At 36.0% G+C, this 21,938-nt stretch overlaps 3 protein-coding genes across 3 annotated transcripts; 2 read left to right on the forward strand and 1 right to left on the reverse strand.

Annotated features, from left to right (window-relative positions):
• Window positions 1-2,737: 2,737 nt before the first annotated feature.
• Window positions 2,738-8,497, forward strand: LOC132111386 (serine/threonine-protein phosphatase 2A regulatory subunit B'' subunit gamma). The gene is made up of 13 exons (XM_059518624.1): window positions 2,738-2,909; window positions 3,677-3,804; window positions 5,153-5,257; window positions 5,380-5,492; window positions 5,637-5,734; window positions 5,858-5,928; window positions 6,028-6,160; window positions 6,297-6,352; window positions 6,682-6,757; window positions 6,835-6,971; window positions 7,651-7,788; window positions 7,899-7,958; window positions 8,059-8,497. The coding sequence occupies exons 1-13, from the start codon at window positions 2,843-2,845 to the stop codon at window positions 8,248-8,250; spliced, it is 1,374 nt and encodes a 457-aa protein (XP_059374607.1). The 5' UTR covers window positions 2,738-2,842; the 3' UTR covers window positions 8,251-8,497.
• A 476-nt stretch (window positions 8,498-8,973) lies between these two features.
• Window positions 8,974-10,380, reverse strand: LOC132111387 (protein FAM177A1-like). The gene is made up of 5 exons (XM_059518625.1): window positions 10,227-10,380; window positions 9,732-9,911; window positions 9,570-9,636; window positions 9,398-9,495; window positions 8,974-9,258 (listed from the first exon to the last, which is right to left on the reverse strand). The coding sequence occupies exons 1-5, from the start codon at window positions 10,293-10,295 to the stop codon at window positions 9,058-9,060; spliced, it is 615 nt and encodes a 204-aa protein (XP_059374608.1). The 5' UTR covers window positions 10,296-10,380; the 3' UTR covers window positions 8,974-9,057.
• A 1,806-nt stretch (window positions 10,381-12,186) lies between these two features.
• Window positions 12,187-21,792, forward strand: LOC132111385 (F-box only protein 33-like). The gene is made up of 4 exons (XM_059518623.1): window positions 12,187-12,699; window positions 13,989-14,099; window positions 15,681-16,348; window positions 17,272-21,792. The coding sequence occupies exons 1-4, from the start codon at window positions 12,290-12,292 to the stop codon at window positions 17,535-17,537; spliced, it is 1,455 nt and encodes a 484-aa protein (XP_059374606.1). The 5' UTR covers window positions 12,187-12,289; the 3' UTR covers window positions 17,538-21,792.
• The last annotated feature ends 146 nt before the right edge of the window (window positions 21,793-21,938 follow it).

Below are 21,938 nucleotides of genomic sequence, written 5' to 3' on the forward strand. Positions count from 1 at the left end.
AAAGACAGTTCTTCTTGTGGCTTTATCCTCCCTCAAGAGAGTTGGGGATTTACAGGCTTCCAGTGGATGGACAGCAGACGTCATTTCCGCATCGTCATCCACTTTTCAAATTGACAACGCGCCATGCAGATGTCAGCAGTAAGAAAAAATAATAAACTGTTGATGATTTATAGGTCATGTCAGAATTCAAATGCACAAACTAGCTAGTTAAAAAAAAATTGTCTTGTTTTCAAGGTACTGTGTCGTGTTTTTTAAAGGTATTAGTGAACTCTGGTGTGCCTCAATTCTAGAGCTAACGTTAGGTTGCTACAATAGATTTTCCAATTAAATCGTTCTTTGAGTGGTATGATTTAATATTGTACTGTAAATACATTTTTTTTTCACTTGGATTTGTGAAGATTGTACCCAGTTAATGACATCTCATAGAACAGTCTTGGTAGAGAATAGTCTAAAATGCTAGGTTGTCTATGCACACGAGAGTTTGCTAGCTAGCTGTGTTTTTTGTTTTTTGTTGAAGTAGTACTTTTTTCCTATGCACGTGTAAATGCCTGATGTTTAATATGTTTATGATGATGTTTAAAGCGCTTTGGTGGCCATGGGTCTGTTGAAAGCGCTATATAGCCTAAATGCAGTCCATTTACCATTTTATATATTTTGTATAGGAGAATGTTAACATTTATTTAAGTTTTTTTTGTTTTTGTTACCACACTATTTTTAACAGTCCATCTACCACACACAACTTTTCACCTACATTGTTCAATTCCTTTTTTTTTTTGGAAAGTTATTAATTGGATTTTTGTAAACTCTTATGAATTATAAGGTACTACCGGTATTTTATATGTGTCACTATACTTATTACGTAAGCAATCTGTTAATACTACCCTCTTCTTTTAGGCAAATCACATTAGTGTGTGTAAAGGGACGGAGCTACCACCAATACAGAAATGCAAAATGTAATTTAATCTCTTCAACAAGGATCCAGGCACTTCCCTGCTTTTACAGGTAACCTTAAAAAAATTGAATGAATAATTGTGTACATGTATGGATTGTTCATTTCTAAATTTGATTTGGCCTTCAGATGCCAAAAAGTGTTTTGGAGGAGGTTTGTCTAGAGGTGATCCTCTCAGACGGAGATGCCGCCTACCTTACCCTGTCATTAACATGTACAGCCTTGAGGGATGTGGTGAGCAGTCTAGAATTTAGACACCGGTCCAATTATGCTTGGCTAGAGAGTAAGTTTTTAATCAATTTTTCATTTCTGTATTGGCCTTGAATCAACACTTGTACTCTAATATAGTTAAATATAAACATGCTCATTCTAATCATATTGTACATCTGTTCTTGCTTTAGGTGTGGTGAATGGCAAAAAACTGCCCCAGGCTGTAAGAGACATGTGTGTCCCTTTTAAAATTGTACAATGCAGAAATTGCAGATGTTTTTTCAAAGACTGGGTGGGGTACTGTGGAAACGGAAGACGTGGAGACCTGCGAGGGTTTTATACAGACCCTGAATTTCCTGAGCATTGCCCAGACTGCCAGTTTTAGGGGGCAGGAATGAGGTGTGGTGTGCACAGTGTGCAATAGTTTATTTGGAACTGTTCATGTTTTATTTTCTCTTGAAATAGGGACTTCCCCCACAACCTTACGGGCCTGACTGTGACATCTTCATTCTTCATTCTAGATTGTGTAATTTCCAATAAATATTGCAAAACCATGAAGTGTTAATTTGATCTGGATTGTTTGGTAAATTGTCTGATCATGTGAATCTACGTATATTTTAAAAACAGAAGTGGTTACATTTACAAAAAAAAAATAAAATAAGAATTGAATATCCAAATGGGCAAGGCAAAAAACTGTGGTCAATTAACATGTACAAGTCTGTTGTATTGACAAAACGTTATAGTCCATTGATCTGGGCTGAAATTAAGTAAAAAAATAGTGATATGATCTGAACAATATATATTTTCAAGGTGGTTCTTGTGAATGCAGTTTGCATGAATTATTGATGTTATAATATTAAGTATATTATTGAGAATTGTTTTATGTAAAGAGATATGATAAAGATCATATTTCAATTTGCACACAGCTTTTATATTATATATTTTAAGTCATAAAAGTAAAATAATACGGAAAAGACGTTTGCAATTAAGCCTGCAAAGAATGCTGTCTATCCACTGGTGAAAACAGAAAATAAATATGCTGTCTATTCATAGGTGAAAATATAAAATAAATAAATGTCAATCCAGAGGTGAAAATAAAAAATAAATATACTATCCATCCAGAGGTGAGAACTAAATATGCTGTCTATCCACAGGTGAAAATATAAAATAAATATACTGTCCATCCAGAGGTGAGAACTAAATATGCTGTCTATCCAGAGGTGAAAATATAAAATAAATATACTGTCCATCCAGAGGTGAGAAATAAATATGCTGTCTATCCAGAGGTGAAAATATAAAAATAAATATATCTCAATCTAGAGGTGAAAATAGGAAATAAAATTGCTGTCTATCCAGCGGTGAAAACGGAAATTAGCGGCGAAACGGAAATGACGGAGAAAATGGAAATGACGTAGGCTGTCTATCCACTGGTGTCCAGCCAGTGGTGTCCATATGATATCTATGGTGGTGTCTAGCCCGTAGGAGTCTGCGGAACTATCTGAAGTCTACATGAATCACGTGACAACGAAACATTTCGAACTTCCGTTGTTGCAACTCTCTCTATGGCTCTGTGTCAGAGATGTAAACAGTTCGTCAACCGCCTAGGCTACTCAAACATAATAACATTGTTTAATAATTAGTCTTAATTTAGTTAAAGTTAGTTTATAATATATAACGTTTATAATGGCAAACGATAAAACCGCACATTGGAAAGATTTACTGCGGAAAAGACTCGCCTCTGCGAAACAAGGTAAGATGAATGTTAGCTAACGTTAATCAGGTGCTTGAGATTCATTTCGAGATCAAGTAAGAATGTTTAAATTCCACTAAATGTATACATTTGTACATGAATCTCCGAATCAACTTGTTCAATCACGCTAGAAGGATTTGAAGTCGCTTAAGAAAATGTACCGTGGTTTTACCCTGGTAAACATTGTATTTAGTGGAAATGTTTAAATATAAATATATTTATTTATTAAAATAGTCAAATTGAATTTAATTTACTTTACTATACTAAATATTTTGGGACTTAGTTACAACAAATACAGTTTGTTGTGTAGAAACTATAGTAACCCTATTCTATTCCTGTTATACAAAATATGTTGAAAAATGAATATGATTGTGCTGTAATTTATGGAAGTACTTCTAAAGGGTACACCAGACTTTCACAAATATATTTTGGTCAAGTTTAGACAATAAAACTTGACTTTATAAATGTATTTATTTATTTAATTATAATATTGTGATTAAATGAAACCTTGGCTATTATGAATTCCATTTGTAAAATCATAGTAAATTTTTTTATAAGTGTAACTTAAACCCATAGTATTTTATATGATATATTTAGATATAAATGATGGAGACATTTATTGCGTAGTAGGAATGACCCTGGTAACAAGGAGCCATCCATGGTTTTGCTAATGATTATTTGATTTTACTATGAATAGTAAAATTTGGAAGAGGTTTGCACAGTGTGAATAATCATAATTTGTGTAAAAAAATCTTTATTTGCCACAGATGGCAGGACAGAGGAGGAGAAGAAAGCAGAGGAAACTGAATTGTTTACTAAGTACTACACTGAATGGAAAAGAGGTGAAAAAGGAGAAGATGGCTCATTTAAACACATCCCACGCTTCTACTACAGGGTGAGTTGATCACACTTTAATCCGTAACGAGAATACGGTGTTATCATATTTATTTGATAAAAAAATACAGTAAAAATAGTGATATTGTGAAATATTGCAATCCAAAAGAACTGTTTTCTATTTGAATATATTTAAAAATGTAATTTATTCCTGTGATGAAAGCTAAATTTCAGTCTTCAGAGTCACATGATCCTTAAGAAATCTTTCTAATATAATATTATAATATAATATTCTAATATGTTAGCGCAGTGGATAAGACAAATGCCTTTGGTGTGAGAGACCTGGGTTCGATTCCACTGTGAGACACCAGTGTGTCCCTGAGCAAGACACTTAACCCCTAATTGCTCCAGAGGCGTGCAACCTCTGACATATATAGCAATTTTAAGTCGCTTTGGATAAAAGCGTCAGCTAAATGAATAAATATAAATGTAATATGCTGATTTGCTGCTCAAGAAACATTTCTTTATTATCAGTGTGAAAACAGTTGTGCTGCTTAATATTTTTGTGGAATCCATGATACGGTTCTTAGGATTCTGTGATGAATGTAAAGTTCGAGATGTTCATGTCTTTCCTTCTTCAGTCGAAAATAAATAAAGGTTTTTGAGGAAAACATTCCAGGGTTTTTCTCCATATCATGGACTTCAATAGGGATAGGGATCAGTTGAAGGACCCACCTGCAGTTTCAATGCTGCCTTAAAGGGCTTCAAAGCTGAGGAATAAATAAATAAAGCTGTTTTTATCTAGTGAAACAATCTGTCATTTTTCTGTCTTAGCTCTTCGTCTGTGTACTCTGGTCCAAAAAGGTAATGTGAAAAACTCCATGTCATTTTGTCTTTGACTTTTTTTGCACATTTGCTTTGTAAACACTGGGTCAGTACGTCCACTTTCCAACTTTCCAATATGATTATGTAATGCGTGAAGTCCCAGCTAGTGCAAGATGCGCATTTGTGGATAAAAAGGACAGAAATCTTTTTTCGTTTCGCTAGATAAGACCCTTATTCCTTGGCTGGGTTAGTGCAGAGTTCTTTGAATCTGCATTGAGAAAGCAAATTTGGACCTTCAAACTATTGGTCCCCATTGTAATAAATTATATGGATTAAAATCCTGGAATGTTTTCCTTAAAAACCTTAATTTCTTTGTGACTGAAGAAAGAAAGACACTAACATCTTGGATGACATGGGGCTGGGTAAATTCAGGAAATGTTTATTCTGGAAGTGAACTAATACTTTTATGCACCCTTGCTTAATAGAAGTATTCTTTTTGTTTTTGTTTTTTAAAAGAAAGACATTTTCTGAAACTTCTGAGCATATTGCCTTCTTAATCTTACCTCCCCAATATTTCATATCAGCTTCCTGCAGAAGATGAAGTCTTGCTGCAGAAACTCAGAGAAGAATCGAGGGCAGTGTTTCTCCAGAGGAAAAGCCGGGAACTACTGGACAATGAAGAGTTGCAGGTAAGAGCATTTTTTTGGGCCTGTGTCCCAATCTAAACGTTCATTATCTGCTTTAGTTTAGTTACTAAATATGTTTGTGTTTGTATTTCCTCTTCTAAATGTTTTTTCTTTCTTTCCTACAGAACCTTTGGTTTCTTCTCGATAAGCATCAAGTGCTGCCCACAACTGGTGACGAGGCCATGATCAGTTATGAGAGTTTCCTAAAGGTTGGAGAAAAAGCAGGCGCCAAATGCAAGTAAGTGCATCATAAAGAAGTGTATAGTGATCAATTAGCTTCACTCAAAACGTATGAAGGGCTGATAACTGTATTCTAAATCGATGTCATTTGTATATGGACAGTGCTCATGACTCACTGAGATGTTTCATTACAACCCATCAGGCTTTTCTTCACTGCCAGAATCTATGCCAAACTGCTTCATAATGATCCATATGGGAGAATATCAATAATGCAGTTTTTCAACTATGTCATGAGAAAAGGTAGTTATGAATTTTGTGCTTATCTCATGATGTCAGTTTATTAAGCGTTCTTTTTAATTAATCTTGACACAGTAATACAGATGTGTAGATGAATCATGTTCATCTGCGTTTCTTCTCTGGCAGTGTGGCTGCACCAAACCAGGATTGGTTTGAGTCTTTATGATGTAGCAGGTCAGGGTTATCTCCGTGAGTCTGTAAGTGATCTCATTTTACCCCCTGAAAAACAGTAGAAATCACAGTATCTGCTTAGAAGTAAAGCTGTATTGTTTAACATAAATGCTTTTTTTCTGCAGGATTTGGAGAACTACATTCTAGAGTTAATTCCTACACTCCCCCAACTTGATGGCTTGGAGAAATCCTTCTACTCATTTTATGTTTGCACTGCCGTTCGCAAGTTCTTCTTCTTCCTTGATCCTCTACATACTGGTAATTCTCCTGTGGTCGTTTTTTACAATTTGTCTTTTAATTTAAGTCAGAGCACCTGTAAACATTATTTAGATTTTAACCTTTGGAAAAACTGGAATGAAAAGAAGCATTCTAATGTTTTGTACTTGCTCCGCAGGGAAGATAAAGATTCAGGACATCCTAGCTTGCAGTTTCTTGGATGATTTACTTGAGGTAGTGCATGGATTCTCACTCAAGTGAACCTATCTATAAAAATTTCTATATACACTACTTTTAAAAAGTTTGAATGTTTTTGAAAGAATTATACTCGCCAAGGTGAGTATTTCTGTGATGCAAAGCTGAATTTTCAGCATCATTACCTCTTCAGTATCACATGATCCTACTCAAGAAATATTTCTTTATTTTATTAATGTTAAAAACAGTTGTGCTGCTTTATATTTTTATGGAAACTGTGATATATTTTGTCACAATTCTTTGATTAATAGGAAGTTCAAAAGAAGAGAATCTGCAACATTATGCTAATCAGATGTATTCACTTATAGCTTCGAGACGAGGAGCTGTCTAAGGAAAGTCAGGAGTCCAACTGGTTCTCTGCACCTTCTGCTCTTCGGGTTTATGGTATGCCTGCAAAATACACTCAATCAATGTTATGTAAGTTAAATCTCATGTGTTAATCATCATATGTCCTTTTACAGGTCAGTACCTCAACCTGGATAAGGACCATAACGGGATGCTCAGTAAGGAAGAGCTGTCTCGCTATGGCACAGGAACTCTAACTGGTGTTTTCCTAGACCGTGTCTACCAGGAATGCTTAACCTACGATGGCGAAATGGTATAACATTCTGACTTAATTAATGATTTACATTACACTAAGAGTTAGATGGGAGAAAATCTCTTAAAACAAACGTAGTCTGCTGTCAAAATTATAGCTTTGTTGGCAGGGAGAACTGAGTTCAAGTCCTGTTTCCACATATACATGAACAAGACTGTTCAAATGTTTGGGGTTGGTAAGATTAAAAAAAGAAAAAAGAAAAGTCTGTCATCCTCACCAAGGCTGCATTTATTTGATAAAAAATGCAGTAAAAATTGTTAGATATTATTAAAATATAATATAGCTGTTTTCTACTTTAATATATTTTAAAATGTAATAAAAGTCCTGTAATGCAGCGCTGAATTTTCAGCAGCCTTGATTTGGTTATCAAGAAACATTTCTTATTATTATCAATGTTGAAAACATTTGCGCTGCTTAGAAATTTAGCAGAAACAGTGATTAATTTCTTCAATAAAAAAATCTGACTGACCCCAAACTTTTAAACCGTAGTGTACTTTTTACTTTGAACATGAAAAAAAAATTGTGAATATTATGTTACTCTGGAAAAAGACTACAGCCAAGTAGATATTTGTCACTAAAAACAGAGATACAATATTCTTATATATGGAATTCCTACATGATATCCATCAAAATTTTCAGTATCTAAAAATGTAATATTTTTTTCAACACCACCATTTAGGACTATAAGACATATCTAGACTTCGTGCTGGCTCTAGAGAACAGGAAAGAGCCTGCGGCCCTCCAGTATATTTTCAAACTGCTGGACATGGAAAACAAAGGCTATCTCAATGTATTTGCCCTCAACTACTTCTTCAGGGTAAGGAAACGTTTTTGAAATCAAGCAAAAATATTTGTTGGCTTTTATATAAATGTGCTTTTTATATATTTATACCAAGAAAAAACTAACTTATTCATCTGGGATATCAGGCCATTCAGGAACAAATGAAAATCCATGGGCAGGAGCCAGTTTCCTTCCAGGATGTTAAGGTGAATGGCCTTTATATAATAATAATAAAGCAATCTATCAACAACTAGGGAGGAGGGCGTTTTGGGTCATTAAATGGAAATCAAATGTTTGTGTATACAGGATGAAATCTTTGACATGGTGAAGCCTAAAGATCCTTATAAGATCACACTACAGGACCTGGTGAACAGCGGTCAGGGTGATACTGTCTCTAGTATTCTCATCGACCTCAATGGCTTCTGGACTTACGAGAACAGAGAGGTGCTGGTGGCTAATGACACTGACAGCAACACAGCTGATTTAGATGACACATGACATCGCAGTCTGTTGCCAAATCAAGTTGTGCTGTAGGACCAATTGAGCTACTCTGAACGAGGAAAAAAACGTTAGCAAGAGGAATACACAGAATAGCTCAGGTCTGTGTTGAATTGTTTATTAAGTAATATTATGTACAAAACAAACTGTATTTTTTTCACTGACATTATAGAACGGTATGTGTGTTTTCACCTACATAATACAAAATTATTGTACACAAATAAATTATACACTCTTCAAAATGAAATCCTTTTTTGTGTCAGAGGGGTAGACAAATTGAACTCCATTCTCATGGGTAAAGCGCACATTTACATACACACTAAAAATAATATGTCCACATAAAAAGAATATTTGGTTAGAAAAATAACTTTCTGAATGTTTCAGCTCTTGACTTATGAAAGAGGGAATATTCCCATCAGACAATTTACTTGACAACTCCTAGCATTATCAGTAACATATAGAAATGCCTAATATTATAAGTACTCACATTCTACAGCATTGTAAAATATTGGTAGTCCATGCAGTTGTTATAGTGTTTAACTTAGGCTTTTTTTCTGATTTTGCAATAACCTTTTTCAATATTTTTATTCTTTAGTTTTATGTATGGCTGTGTAAAATGATTATTAAAACAGTTCTACATTCTAAGCAAAACCATTGTCAGCTATGCATATGTTACATTCATGTTACCTTCATGTTCAACTTCATGTAAGATAAACTTTCCCCTCCAAAAAAGGAACCCAACACACCTCATGCCTAAGGTTAATATGGTAAAAACCATCAAATAGGCTTAATCAGCTGAACAGTATTTTAGGAGGGAATGGGCGCAGGCACTTTATTTGCATCAGGTATAGCATGTGATTCCTGCTCCAGTTCAAAGGTCACATTCACAAAAGAAGCAGTTCCTTCTGGTTGCTCGGTCTTTGGCTGCTGGCCCTCCTGATTGTGCTGCTCCTCAAAACGACGTTCTGCCTCCTCAGAGAGACGGTTCTCTTCCTCTTCTTCCTCCTCCTGCAGATTACACATTATAAGGGTTTCGTGAAAGTTGTTCAAATCACTCAAAGCATGCACAACAATGATTGCACATGCTACTTTTGAGAATATTGGCTAATAAGTGAAGGTTGTAGAATTATAATAGCAGTGTGCATACCTCTTTCTTCATCCTGTAGTACTCATCAATTGCATACTGATATTTGGGTGTCGTGATTCCCAGCAGTGATGCCATTTTCTCTCCAAGATAGTCACAAACTGAAATATTTGGGTTGAAGTATTAAGTTTGGACTGTTTTTCTATGACTAAATGTCTGGAAAGAGTTTCATTACCTGAGATGGTTGAGGTAGCCACTCTCCACATTTGGAACCAGACGTATGGACCCCAGGTCAACTTCGACTGTAATCAGAGATGCTTAGTGATCAAACGCTGAAGATGTTTGGGAAAGAAGCAACGGAAACCACTTTAATATTGAATGATTTGATGCAACTCACTGTATCCACTGTACTTAAAGTTCTGGCTTTCTCTGGTTCTTCTTCCTCCTCTTCGTCTGTACTGTACTCTTCCATGGTTTCACCAGACGCAAAGTAGATCGTTCTACGAGGAATCTTTGCCTTCTTTTTACCCAGATCTTCGAGTTCAACACTTTCAAACTCCTTAACCACTGTAGAACTCTAAACCAGCAGATAAGTGTATAACGTTACATTTAAATGTAATTTATCAAGAACATTACACACTGTTCAATACAGAGAGATCGACAGACCTACATAAACTACATTATTATATCTTAATATCATATTTATCTTTTATAATATTAATTCAACTAGATAAATAGCCTTACGTTATGTTTATTATCAAACTACTTTCACCGCTAGGCTGAGATGTAACGAACAAGGAAATAAAATTATATATCGCGACTGTTGTCTATATCAAAACAAAGTATGTAATTCCATGGCAACTCATTTAATATATAAAACAAATTACTTTACCTTCTCTGCGTCCATGCCTTGTCCCAGAGACACGTTTACATTTGTAAGGTACAGTGACAGTTCAGCCATGTCGTCGTCTTCTAACCTTCTGTTGCTTTCTTCGAGCTCTTCCTCCTAGCAGCGGCAAGCAGGAAGTGACGTCACATGTAAACAATTTCTATTTAAATAGATTGTAAGACTAGAAAACGTAATAAGACACTTTAAAACGTTGAGAGTTTTACAAAAGAACTCTAAATTCTTTCTGAGTTCTGAAAGAACTGCTGAATGCAGAGATCATTTCAGTTTTGTTTCAATGTAGTTTATTGTAGCATGTGAGTAGGGCACTCTTATTTAGTAGTATTAATAGAAAACAGCTCAAGTATGATTCCATATTTAAAATGTAGCCTCTTCTGGAATATTCACAACAAAACACATTATAGTTCTATACTATATTATGTAGATCTATGTTTTAGGCATCATTACCTGTCACTGCATCTTTTAATCTCTTACCCTTTATGAATTTAAATATTCATTTATTAATGTGTTATTAAAAACACAAATAGTAATAGCCTAATTCATAACTCCTTAAAAGTCTTATTATTCATGCAAATATGAGGCTCAGTTTGTTCAGCGTGACTAATCTTTGAAAATATTATAATTTAACACAAAATAATTACCAAGACTGATTTCTTTTTCCTCGCAAAGATCAAGTCCAATCAAAAAATAATGACTTTCTGTTGTCTGCACTCCCAGTAAAACTAGTCAGTAGTGTTTTTTTCATCCAGTCTGGATGTCCTGTACAGAGCACATTCAGGGCTTTGAAGAGGTATCAAATGTTTGGAGGATTGATAAACACTTCCTTTCATTTGTCTTTAAAAATCACTGATACTGACAGTATGATTAAATGTAGCAATCTTAGGGAAATATGATAATGTTTTGTAATTATCATTTAAATCTGACAAATTTTCAGATTGTTTGTCTCAGAAAAATGCTATGCAGTTTCAAATTGGAATATGACTTTTTGTTTTACGAAACAGGGCATAATTTTATACATGTCTTCTGTAGAGGACACCTGGACACACGTTAATCAGGCCATGTTAATCAGGCATTTTGGGGGCAATAGGCAAAGAACAAGGAAAGAAGTTCTAGTTCAATGTTCCTATAAAATATTAGATATGTTTTATGAAAAGTTATTACTCCCATTGTAACACTTTTTTCCATTATGTTTTTTTTTCCAAAAACACATTAATTTTCAAATTAGATGCAATGTATAGATATATTGTATAGAATGGGAATATCAATCTATGGAGATTTTAGGCACATAATGCATGAAGTAAAATAATATATCAAATCATTCTGTTGAATCTTTTTACAACGTAGTTAATAATCATATTTGTACAAAGTTTGGTCAAAAATAGCCTGAAAATAAAACAATGTTTAGGTTTCATCTTAAAACGTTTTTGCCTATACATGGCTTTTAACCTGTGTCCTTTCCAAAGGACATAGAATAAAATAGGAATTAAATATATTTTTTCCTCAAATTGTTTCTTATGCTTCAACCAATGTAATGACATAAAAAAAATCACAAAACCTTTTTATGGTTCTAAAGGGATATTACCATTACCATTACACATATTTGATTGATAAAGTGTATGCTAGAGATGAGAAATCGATGCCGTGGTTAAAAGGAAAATTCTTGCGACCTCTTTCGGACATTCGTTGTATGGCAAAAATAAGGGATTTTCGGAAGGAACCACTGCGACAACAAATTTGACTAAAAGTGCTTTACACGAATTAAAGTTAGATTAATATTACCAGACACTATTTGTGTCTAATAGTATGTACGTTTCAATATAATATACTTACATCTCATTTTCGCTTAGCAGGTGCACATCATCTCCTGATAAATTTCTCTCCGCCCCTATTAGGAATGCGAAAATGGACTGATCCAGTACTATTGAAAGCAAAGCTCATCGCGCAGTTGTTTGTTTTCACTCAGCGCAGTAGCAGGGCGGAGAGGAGGGGCGCAGGGTTGTGTAACGGTTGTGTTCTTAATCTTCATTCCTTATTTCCAGACTCCTGCCATGGCTCTGTGCAGTAGCGTCGGAGCCTTGGCGTTACCCAGCGAGCTTATCGTTCACATATTCTCCTTCCTGTCAGACCGAGACAAGCTCCGGGCCTCGGCCGTGTGTTCTCGCTGGAGGGAGTGTCTCTTCTACCCTGCACTGTGGACGGAGCTCAAGCTGCGCGTCGGTGGCGGAACCAACGGCGGCGGATCTGGATCGGAACAAACCCCGCGATTAGAGTTCCTCATGCGCAAGTTCGGCTCGTTCGTGCGGGAGCTACAGCTGGAGTTCGCCCCGCTGAACGGCTGTTTAAGCCCGCTGCAGCACGGAGTGGAAGCCGTCGAGAGCGACCCGCAGTTCGCGAAAGATGCGATGGTGACATATTTGGATCAAGTGTTGTGTGTCCTCGGCGGGCTGCGTAATAACAGGTAACGTTTACGTTATATGGATCTGGGCATGGTTTGCATGCGTTGGTGTTGACATTACACCTCATTTCCTGCTGCTTTGCTTTGCTTACATTTGATGATCACCAGCAGCCATAAACAAACCATGCGCATTACGTAATGCTCATGTCAGAAGCATCGCATGTCTGCCTGCTTTGTGGATATTCAAACCGCCATCACCTCCTATGACAAGCTGAACTAACTAGTACCTGTTTTTTTGTTACTAGTACTGTATATTATATACTTTGTAAGTATATCCAATAATGACTCGTTTCGTTCTCAGTCTCACTAGTAGCTACCTATTCATAGGATGCTAGTTACTGTTCATTTAATGGGAGGTAACTACGGTAGTAACAAATTTCATATTATTTTAAATAGCTATTAGTTCTTTGGGAATCTGTGTTTCAGATATCAGTTTTGTTCTCTTTCATATAGTCTGTATTCAAATTGTTGTTCGTACCTGTTTAACTTTATCTGCTTGACTTCTAATAACGTCTAATAGTTAGTAGTAGTTTTTAGTAGATACTAGTACTACCGTGCCTGTTTTATATATATTTTTTAGGTTTTATTATCTATCCCCGTTATTACTAGTTTTGTGTGCTTATAATTTCTTGTTACATGTGATGATTAATTAGAAATGGTTAATTTTGTATGTGTAATAATAAAATGTTACATTAACTGACAGAAATCATACATATATATATATATATATATAATATGATATGATTTCTTATGAAATCTTATTTTAGCTATTTCTACATTATAAGTACAATGCACTAAATGTATACAAAAGTAAAATCTATTAAGTATTTATTTATAGTTTTTATGTAGTATTTATGCAGTTGCTAGCTACTGGGTGAACTGTAATGTATATTTGAGTAGTAACTAAAAAAACTAGTACCTAATAATAAAATAATTTTAATTTATCAGATAGTTAAACATAAGAATAGTTTGAATTGGTCATAAAAAGACAATGTCTGTTGATTTTGACGTTTTCAGGAACAATGTTTTCGTGTTGTTAATTCTAGTTTGGTGTTGTAGTGAATAAGGCCAGTTCCTCCTTGTTTTGGTTTCATGTTGTGATCATTTATTTATATTTGGCGGTCATTTAAAATGGTTAATTTTACATTATACACTCTTCTCATATGATTTCATTTAAGACACCTATGAATTGAGAATGGAATATCTGATATCTGTCAGTTTGTTTGCTCTGGTTTGTTTACATTTGCAAGACACGAGACTCACACTTCCTCTTTTTTTTTTCCCCTCTCCAGAAACCTCCAGAAGCTGAGTCTCTATGGGGACACATGCATTCTTCAGGATGACGGTATTTTGGACAGCTCTTGCCTCAGCCAGGTTGACCAAGGGGGCAAGAAAACAAAAGAGTATGTTTTAAAGCTACCTTTCACTCTTGTAAACTGATTACAATCGTATACTGAAATGGCACACTCCGTAAGAGAAATCTAATCAAGGAAGCTGGCTTTGCAAATATTCTGATTATCTTGTTAGTTCTAGGTATAAGGAACTCGTTCTGTTTTGGGCTGAATCGTGAAGCTTGTATTATTAGACTGTGCTGGTTCAAACCCTTTGAGAAATCTTTTTGACTCTGTTACCACTTTAGGAGAAATTAACAAAGTTATGCCAAATATAGTTTTTTGCATTTATAGCAGTGGAATACTATCTTATTGCACGGTGTGTAGACATGATACTCTCTACTGTTTAAAAATCATATTGCTGTTGAAAAAAAAAATTAAGGAAAAAAAACTGTTACACGATATTTATATTTTATGTTAAATTCAAAGAGTATTTAGTTTTCTGTCACTAGAGGCATAAAAAAATTAAGCACTTCACCTTTAATCAGGCTGTCATTCAGAGTTTTGGGATAAGTGTTTTTTAATTGTGTATATATATATATATATATATATATATATATATATATATATATATACAATTAAAAAACACTTATCCCAAAACTCTGAATATATATAATATATATATATATAATATATATATATATATAAAAAATTTTTTTTTTTTTGAAAAAAAAAGTCTCTTATGCTCACCAAGGCTGTATTTATTTGAAAAAAAAAAAAAATAAAGAAATAAATGTATAGAAAAAAGTCATACTGTGAAATTACGGTTTAAATTTTTTTTTCTGTTTTATTATTTTTTAAATGCATAATATAGCAGCCGTCATTTACTAGTCTTTAGTGTCACATGATCCTTCAGAAATTATTTAAATATGCAGATTTTATTGTCAGCATTTTAGGTTTTTCAGGATTCTTTAATGGACAAAGTTCAAAAGACAAAAAATGTGAAAAAAAAAAAAAATATATATATTATTTTTTTTAAATGTGTAAGTTTTTACTCTCATTTTGGATTAATTTAATAGATCTTTGCTAAATAAAATGATTGATTTCTTTATAAAAAAAACAGAAAAAAAGACCCCATACTTCTGAATTGTAGTGAGTGTTTTTCTCTCATTGTGCTGCCTTTACATTTATTAAACTTTAGAAATGAATTAATGCAAAGATTTATGACTATTCTACTTCATCCAGTTGTTCTAGGATCTATTAAGTAATATTGGTACTTTGCTCTAAATATATACAAAAATAACTCCAAACAATCTGTCTGTCTATCTATAAGGTATTTATTTATAGTTTTTTCCCCCTCATATAATATCTATTCTATATAATTCTATTCTATATAATATATTTTCAGTTGCTACTAGGTGGACTGTAATGTGTATATTAGTAGACTTTTTTTTTCTGTGTGTAAAATGTGTAAGTCTTTACTGTCAATTTTGATTAATTTAGTTCATCCTTGCTGAATAAAAGTATAATGTTTTTTTTCTGACCCCATTCTTCTGAATGGTAGTGAGTGTTTTTGTCTCAATTGTGCAGCCTTTGTTTACTTGACTTTAAGAATGTATAACGTGTTCTACTTTCAACATCCTGTTGTTGTAGGATCCAGCAGCTCTTCGAAGAGATCCTGTCCAACAGCAGGCAGTTAAAGTGGTTGTCTTCTGCGTTCATGCTCGGAGTGGTGACCCCGTGCTCTCTGGCCTCGCTCTCCAACCACAGCACCAGCTCCCTCGAGCACCTCAGTCTGATCGACAACCAGCTGCCCAGCCTGATTTCCACCATCGAACTGGAAAGGCTCATTCATCTGCAATCCCTGTCCCTAGAATTTTGCGACTTCACCTCAGATATGTGCCGTCTTCTCGCCTGCGGTGACCGAGCGCCCCTCCATCGCCTCTCCCTTTTGCTCAATGGTGCTGCTTTGGACGTCAAGCCTTTGGATGGTACCGCCACAGAAGACGATTGGAAAGCCCTAGTCCGTCGAAGCACCAACATGCGCGTCTACATCATGGCGATGGATGTGTGCAGCCAGGACCTTCTGCGTGTGTTGAAGCCCAGTTTGCCCTTGGAGCGGATCCATCTGGACAGCTACAGCTCGTTGGTGACGGATGGTGTCCTGGAGCTCATCTCGCAGCAGTATCACAAAACCCTCAGCCACTTCATCTTGATGAGAGACGATGCTGGATTCCCAGACCTCAGCGTCAACCGCAACGAAGACCCGCTGGTTCTCCTCGCCTGGCGCTGTGTGCACCTCGCTGTCTTGATTATCCATGGTAAATAGAGATTTTAAACTTTCACTTGCCGTTGACAATTCACTGATTTAAGAAATGGGATTAGCCTTTCCATAATACTCTTTTCATCCAAAATTACTATATCTGAAAACTGTATATTTGAGTTGTTGTTGTTGCTGCTGTTATGTATCGGGTTTTATTTTTTATTTATTTCTAAATATAAATCCTTTCCAAAGGATTTACAAAAACCCTAATACAATTGCAAAATTGAACATTTCCCCTCTACATAAACCTTTATGCCAAAAATTAATAATTAAAATGTACATAATAATAATAATAATAAAATACTACTACTACTTCTACTAATAATAATAATAAAAAAAAGAAAAAAATCTAAAGACGATTTTGTACCATGACTAAAATCAAACACAACATAGGTTATTTATTTATTTATTTTTTTATTTAATGTATGTGTGGGAAAAAAAAAAAAAATTAGCTTTGTTTTTAATAACTCTGCCTAGAAATATGTATCTTTAAAAAAAAAAATTATATTTCAGCTCCAAAGCCTTTTTCCCAACTGTTCATTTTCACTAGTTCATTTCCTTCCCATTAATAGCCATTAGCAGCAGGAAAACAAAATGGCTCTTGGATTTAAAACTTATGCTGGGCAACATACATATTTTGTCATGACTGTAATTTTTTGTCCTGTACTCTGTTTATTAATTCATCAATCTTAAAACACAATTGCATTATTAATAATACATTTTTGACATGGGAGTACACTTCGTTTTTGTATCTGAAAGTACTTACCCACATGAAAGTTTTTATTCAAATTAACCATTGGTACGTAAGCGTATTTTTACTTTTGTCGTTTTTCTCTCATGTCTCAAGAAACAGTGAGTCAATAAAGCAGCCTCCTCTTTTTGTAAGTAGTAGCCATGCATGTCCTCCCTCTCGCTCCACAGGCTACACTGTGTGGTCACACAACCTGGTGGCCATCTCTCGCCTGCGTGGGTCCAACCTCAAAGTCCTGGAGGTGTCCGAAGAGAGCATCGACTTTGACCCGGACCAGTCGGTGTACATCGAGGGCGACCCCGTCCACAATCTAGTCAAGGAGGTGTCCCTGGGCTTGGGCCGCGTCTGGCATCCCTCCATGGACAACAGCGTGATCCTGAACGAACCCACTCAGCACTTCCACCGCGAGATGCAGAGTTTCAGCGCGGGCATGTAGACACAAACGCCCTCTCTAACCCTGTGCTTGGTGATCTTTCACTAAATGGGCCCTTCTCATTTAATGTATTTTTTTGTTTTTTTTATTGCTTTTTGATTTTGTTTTTGTTTATTCTTGTAGTGTGGATTTAATCCTTTATATGTGCTGTGTTTAATCAGTATTAGCTCTATATTTATATCTGTATCTATATATCCTGCTTATTACTAGGAAAGTATAGTTGGGTATTGGTTTAGTAGCTAATTGAGTGAATGGTAGAGAGAGGCTTTTATACAGCTAACTTAAAAGTTGTACAGTGAGTTGTTCATTCTCTCGCTTTTGTCTGTTTGTTGGTTCCCACTAGAAAGTGTGGCGTTACCTCAAACTATCAATTGATCCTTCTTGGCTTCTGCAACGATTAGATCCCACGTTCACGTTGACCTTTTTCTAGGGAGATTAGTCTTCCAGCCAAGGGACAGGACTGATCCACAGCAGTTACGACCCTTCATCTTTGTTCCTCAGTAGGTAATTGTTATTCAGAAATGAGGATTGGTGGAAACGACGTGTTCGGGACGCAGATACCGCTGGTTTTTCTCAACCTGGAAGTAGATGCACCTCTGCTGGTGAAACCAATTGTAGAGGTTTTCAGTCTGGTGTATGACGCCTGCATGCTGACTGCCCTGCAGCACAATATCTGGGCCCAGCCATAGGTGTTTGTTCTTTTTCTTGTTTTCTTGTGTGTGTTTTTGTTTTAAGAAGTCCTTCCTGTCTGTCTCAGGTAGGCAAAAACTATATGACAAGGAAGATGAAGATGAAGGTTATGATATTTTGGTAAGAGGGAAAACAATCAGCTATTCCGTCAGATTTATTGTTCTCCTTGAGTCACAGTTGCCTTGAACTCCCCCTTACTTCTTCATAATCAGTGTGTTTATGGCCTCGGCCTCAGTCTGTTTGGAGTTAACATTGTTGTAATTCCTTAAAGAAGTGCGTCAACTTGAGCGACGGATCATAATTGAGGGTGAACACGCTCCATACGGATTGAATCCAGGCCGTGGTATTTCATCTGTAAAGCATTAGATGGCGGGAGACAGACGTTTGCTTGTTCCATATCTCAGGATTCCTGCACTTGCGGTACTTTTCCAGTTGAAAGCTTTTGTTGAATCTTCGTTCAAAAGGTTGGCATGCTCGATAGGCAAGACTTTGTAGTGTTTGTGGAGGAAAAAAAGCTCTTCCAAAAGAATGCGCTTTAGAAGTTGCTGGTTTTATTTTTTCTTCCTGTGTCTAATTTCCCTAGTTTGCAGTTCTCCGTGTGTTGTTTGCTTTTACATATATTGTCTATTTGTTTTTTTGTTTAAAAAAAAAATCATAGTCAAAGGAGGTCATGGTTACTTGCATAGCTGAAAAAAAGTGAATGTCAAACTAAAGCCTTCTTGAAAGCGGCAGCGTTTTTGCTCTGCAGAATCCCCTCTTTCATTAGCATATCTTTATTTTGTCGTGCTTGAATAACAAAGTGACTCGTCAAAGAGCGGAGTGCTTTTTAAAAACCGTTAAGTTGCCTAGCAAATCATTAATCTGTCAGGCCTCAGAACTTCCTGTTATTTGGCGATATCGACTACCCAAAGCCAAACCAGGTTTGAAATGGAAGCCATCGCCCCAATCTTCCTGGAAGATCTGCGCTTATGACATAAACAACGTACAGCCAAAGCAAACCTTCGCAGCATGGAAACGATCTTTATATACAAGCTTATCAAGTGAGGGGTGACCTAGAAATTTAGCTTATGATCTTGTCGGGATTTGTTGTTTGTGGTCCAAAAAAGGTTTGAAGTAGTTAATCAATAAGGTCGAACAACTCTTGGCATGTGTATTAAGGGTTGATGTAATTCGACATTATATAAATGCGAAGCAGAGTTCCAGCTTTACTAAATGTTACAACCTATTGTGGTACCCATGTCAACATTGGTGAAAATGGCAGATTTTCGTGGTTGGTGGCACAGAACGTAAAAAAGGGTCATTGTGGTTTAAAATCTGTTAAATTCACTCCCTTTTTTATTAAACCACAGACTAAAAATGCTGTTTTCAGGTGCGTTGACATGGGTGCCTAACGTGCTGTAATGAATATGTGAGAATGCTCTTAAACGTGTGCCAGGATTCTGTGATTTTTAGTTCATTTCAAAAAGTTCTGCTTAGTACAGCACCAAATTTCAATTTCAATAAGTGTGTTCTTAAATCGGAGCTTGTTCGCTGTATATCGATTTTGCCGAATGACTAGTTGGCGGAGAACTACTGCGTACGACACATTACAAACTGCTAAAGCATTCATACTGTGCCTAAAACCCAGAATAGCTTTCATTTCAAACCCACGTCACCGTACGCTCCTGGTTGACCAAGTCTATGAAGCATTACAAAAGACATCAGTGCTTGCGTCTCGTTTTTCTTTGCAATCTCTCTATGTATGTGTGCGTGCGAGTGTGTCGTGTAAACGTTCAAAAAGTGCATCCATCAGAGAAGGTGGTGTGTGTTCAGTACAAAGCGTACCACTTCCTCAGCAGTGAACAGGAAACAGCCATTCTCAGGGTTACTGTTAGACATGTGGAGAAAACAAAACGGAGTCCAATAGCTCAGGCCTCTCACCATTAAATTTTCCATCAATGAAGAATCTTTTCAACAAAGTCACTGGATTTAACTTCTGTCAGCGCATCATCTGCATCAGCGGCCAAAGATAACGGTGATATGACACTTTTTGTTTTATTTTTTTTTCGATGTGCCCACATGCTGGCAGAGGGCAGGGCCAATGGCTGATGGGCCGAGATGTACTACTACTACTATCGTATTACGACAACTACTTTTAGATAAATGTACTAATGGTTGGACTTGGGTGGTGGTCCACAGCTGTGCTGTGGCTTTGGTCAACATATGTTCGATCTCTCTTACAATGCACCTGTTTCACTGTGAAGAGTGAATGTAATTTAACTATTGAAAATCAAGGTTGGTTCTATCAGACCTATAAGCTGCTATGAGACGTGTTAGAAACATTCCACTGGGGAGTTAAAAACAAACTAAAATGGCCAAATGTCTGCATGAAATGAATATTTTTTTACTCTTTTATTCTGTTTTGGTTCGAGCAGGGGCGGGATCCTGGAATCAGCGTTCGACTGGTCCTATGGTGAAATTCTTGAGCCATTTGAGAGCAAGCGTAGGTTTTTATTGACGATCGATGTGACCAGTCGGTTGTTACAACTCAGTTGGATCCCAGATTTTCTTTTCTTTGGTAAACGTTATATGCATTTCACAATCTCGTAGTGAGGAGTAAGAGGGCTGCTATGACCCCATCTGAGACGGTCAGTGATTTACAGGTTTTTTCGACAGCTACCTTACCGATTATTGACCTCACGCCAGCCTTTGGTATAACGTACAGTCCGAGTTTCCACTGCAGGTCCGATCTCTAGCTTGACGCAGGCCTCTCTTTCTCTTTCTCTCTCTGGTCGGCTTGCGTTAACGGCAAAGTCAAAAACTATGCAAACGGAATGCATACGATCCAATGGCTCTTAACTTGTTTATCTTTCTTTGGCTTTTTCATTTCTTTTTCTGTCACTCAAATGGAAATGACCTAACTTGCAATGATACTTGGCCTTATTATTGTTATTATTATTGTTTTAAGATCTTGATTCTTCGGAAGCCAACTCAGTTTCAGGGGCGACCGTGGGTTACAGACATGGTCTCTATGAGACTGGCCAGAAGGCCCCAGATATAAGTGGTACGAATGTTGTGCATTTGTTTAAAATCAGGACAGTTTGCAATAAAGAAGTGGCTATCATGGGGCACCAGCAGTGTTAAGACCACACTGCTACCTTATAAACTTAAAGGGGAGTTAAATAAGATAACATAAATGTGCATATGCGTGTGTATATATATATATATATATATATATCAACATATATACTTTTATGCAACAAATGTCCGGGTTCTATTTATGAACACTGAAAAAAGTTTATAAGCGTTGTTGTTTTGCAAAAATGGTTTTACCATCTTAAATGTTTAATATTTGGGCAGGTGTGTTCTGTCTACTTTTTTGTCTCCAGTGAGCACATAGCATTGGATTTTATATGTACATCTGCAAACAGGAAGTACTCTGGCACAGGTGTGAACATGCCAGGTGGGAAGATTTTAATGAGAAAAAGTGATCTTGAGGTTCCACGATAAAGTTAAACCTTTGGGAAAAAGTTAACTGACAGATATTGGGTAAACCAGCCGAATGTTGATTTGAATTAATGTTGAACGAATGCATTTTCTTTTAATCGGTAAAATAAAAGCATTAAAAAAAATCAATCTTGTCTGTTTATTTATTTTCAATTCTGAATGGGAGACTGAATGAAATGTTATTTTTTTTACAGCGATTACACACATAAAGCTCAGTTTCTACTGATT

Source organism: Carassius carassius, chromosome 31 (assembly GCF_963082965.1).
Source record: "Carassius carassius chromosome 31, fCarCar2.1, whole genome shotgun sequence".
Lineage (NCBI taxonomy): Eukaryota > Metazoa > Chordata > Actinopteri > Cypriniformes > Cyprinidae > Carassius > Carassius carassius.

Bases quoted from the DNA above. Each gene is read 5' to 3' on its own strand.
- LOC132111385 (XM_059518623.1), top strand. From the start codon at position 12,290: ATGGCTCTGTGCAGTAGCGTCGGAGCCTTGGCGTTACCCAGCGAGCTT. The intron at 14,100-15,680 runs GTATGTTTTAAA...CTGTTGTTGTAG, and splicing joins GGGGGCAAGAAAACAAAAGA to GATCCAGCAGCTCTTCGAAG. The intron at 16,349-17,271 runs GTAAATAGAGAT...CTCGCTCCACAG, and splicing joins CGCTGTCTTGATTATCCATG to GCTACACTGTGTGGTCACAC.
- LOC132111387 (XM_059518625.1), bottom strand. From the start codon at position 10,295: ATGGCTGAACTGTCACTGTACCTTACAAATGTAAACGTGTCTCTGGGA. The intron at 9,912-10,226 runs GTAAAGTAATTT...CTGCTGGTTTAG, and splicing joins AAGGCATGGACGCAGAGAAG to AGTTCTACAGTGGTTAAGGA. The intron at 9,496-9,569 runs GTAATGAAACTC...CAAATATTTCAG, and splicing joins GGCTACCTCAACCATCTCAG to TTTGTGACTATCTTGGAGAG.
- LOC132111386 (XM_059518624.1), top strand. From the start codon at position 2,843: ATGGCAAACGATAAAACCGCACATTGGAAAGATTTACTGCGGAAAAGA. The intron at 6,972-7,650 runs GTATAACATTCT...ACCACCATTTAG, and splicing joins TAACCTACGATGGCGAAATG to GACTATAAGACATATCTAGA. The intron at 7,959-8,058 runs GTGAATGGCCTT...TTGTGTATACAG, and splicing joins TTTCCTTCCAGGATGTTAAG to GATGAAATCTTTGACATGGT.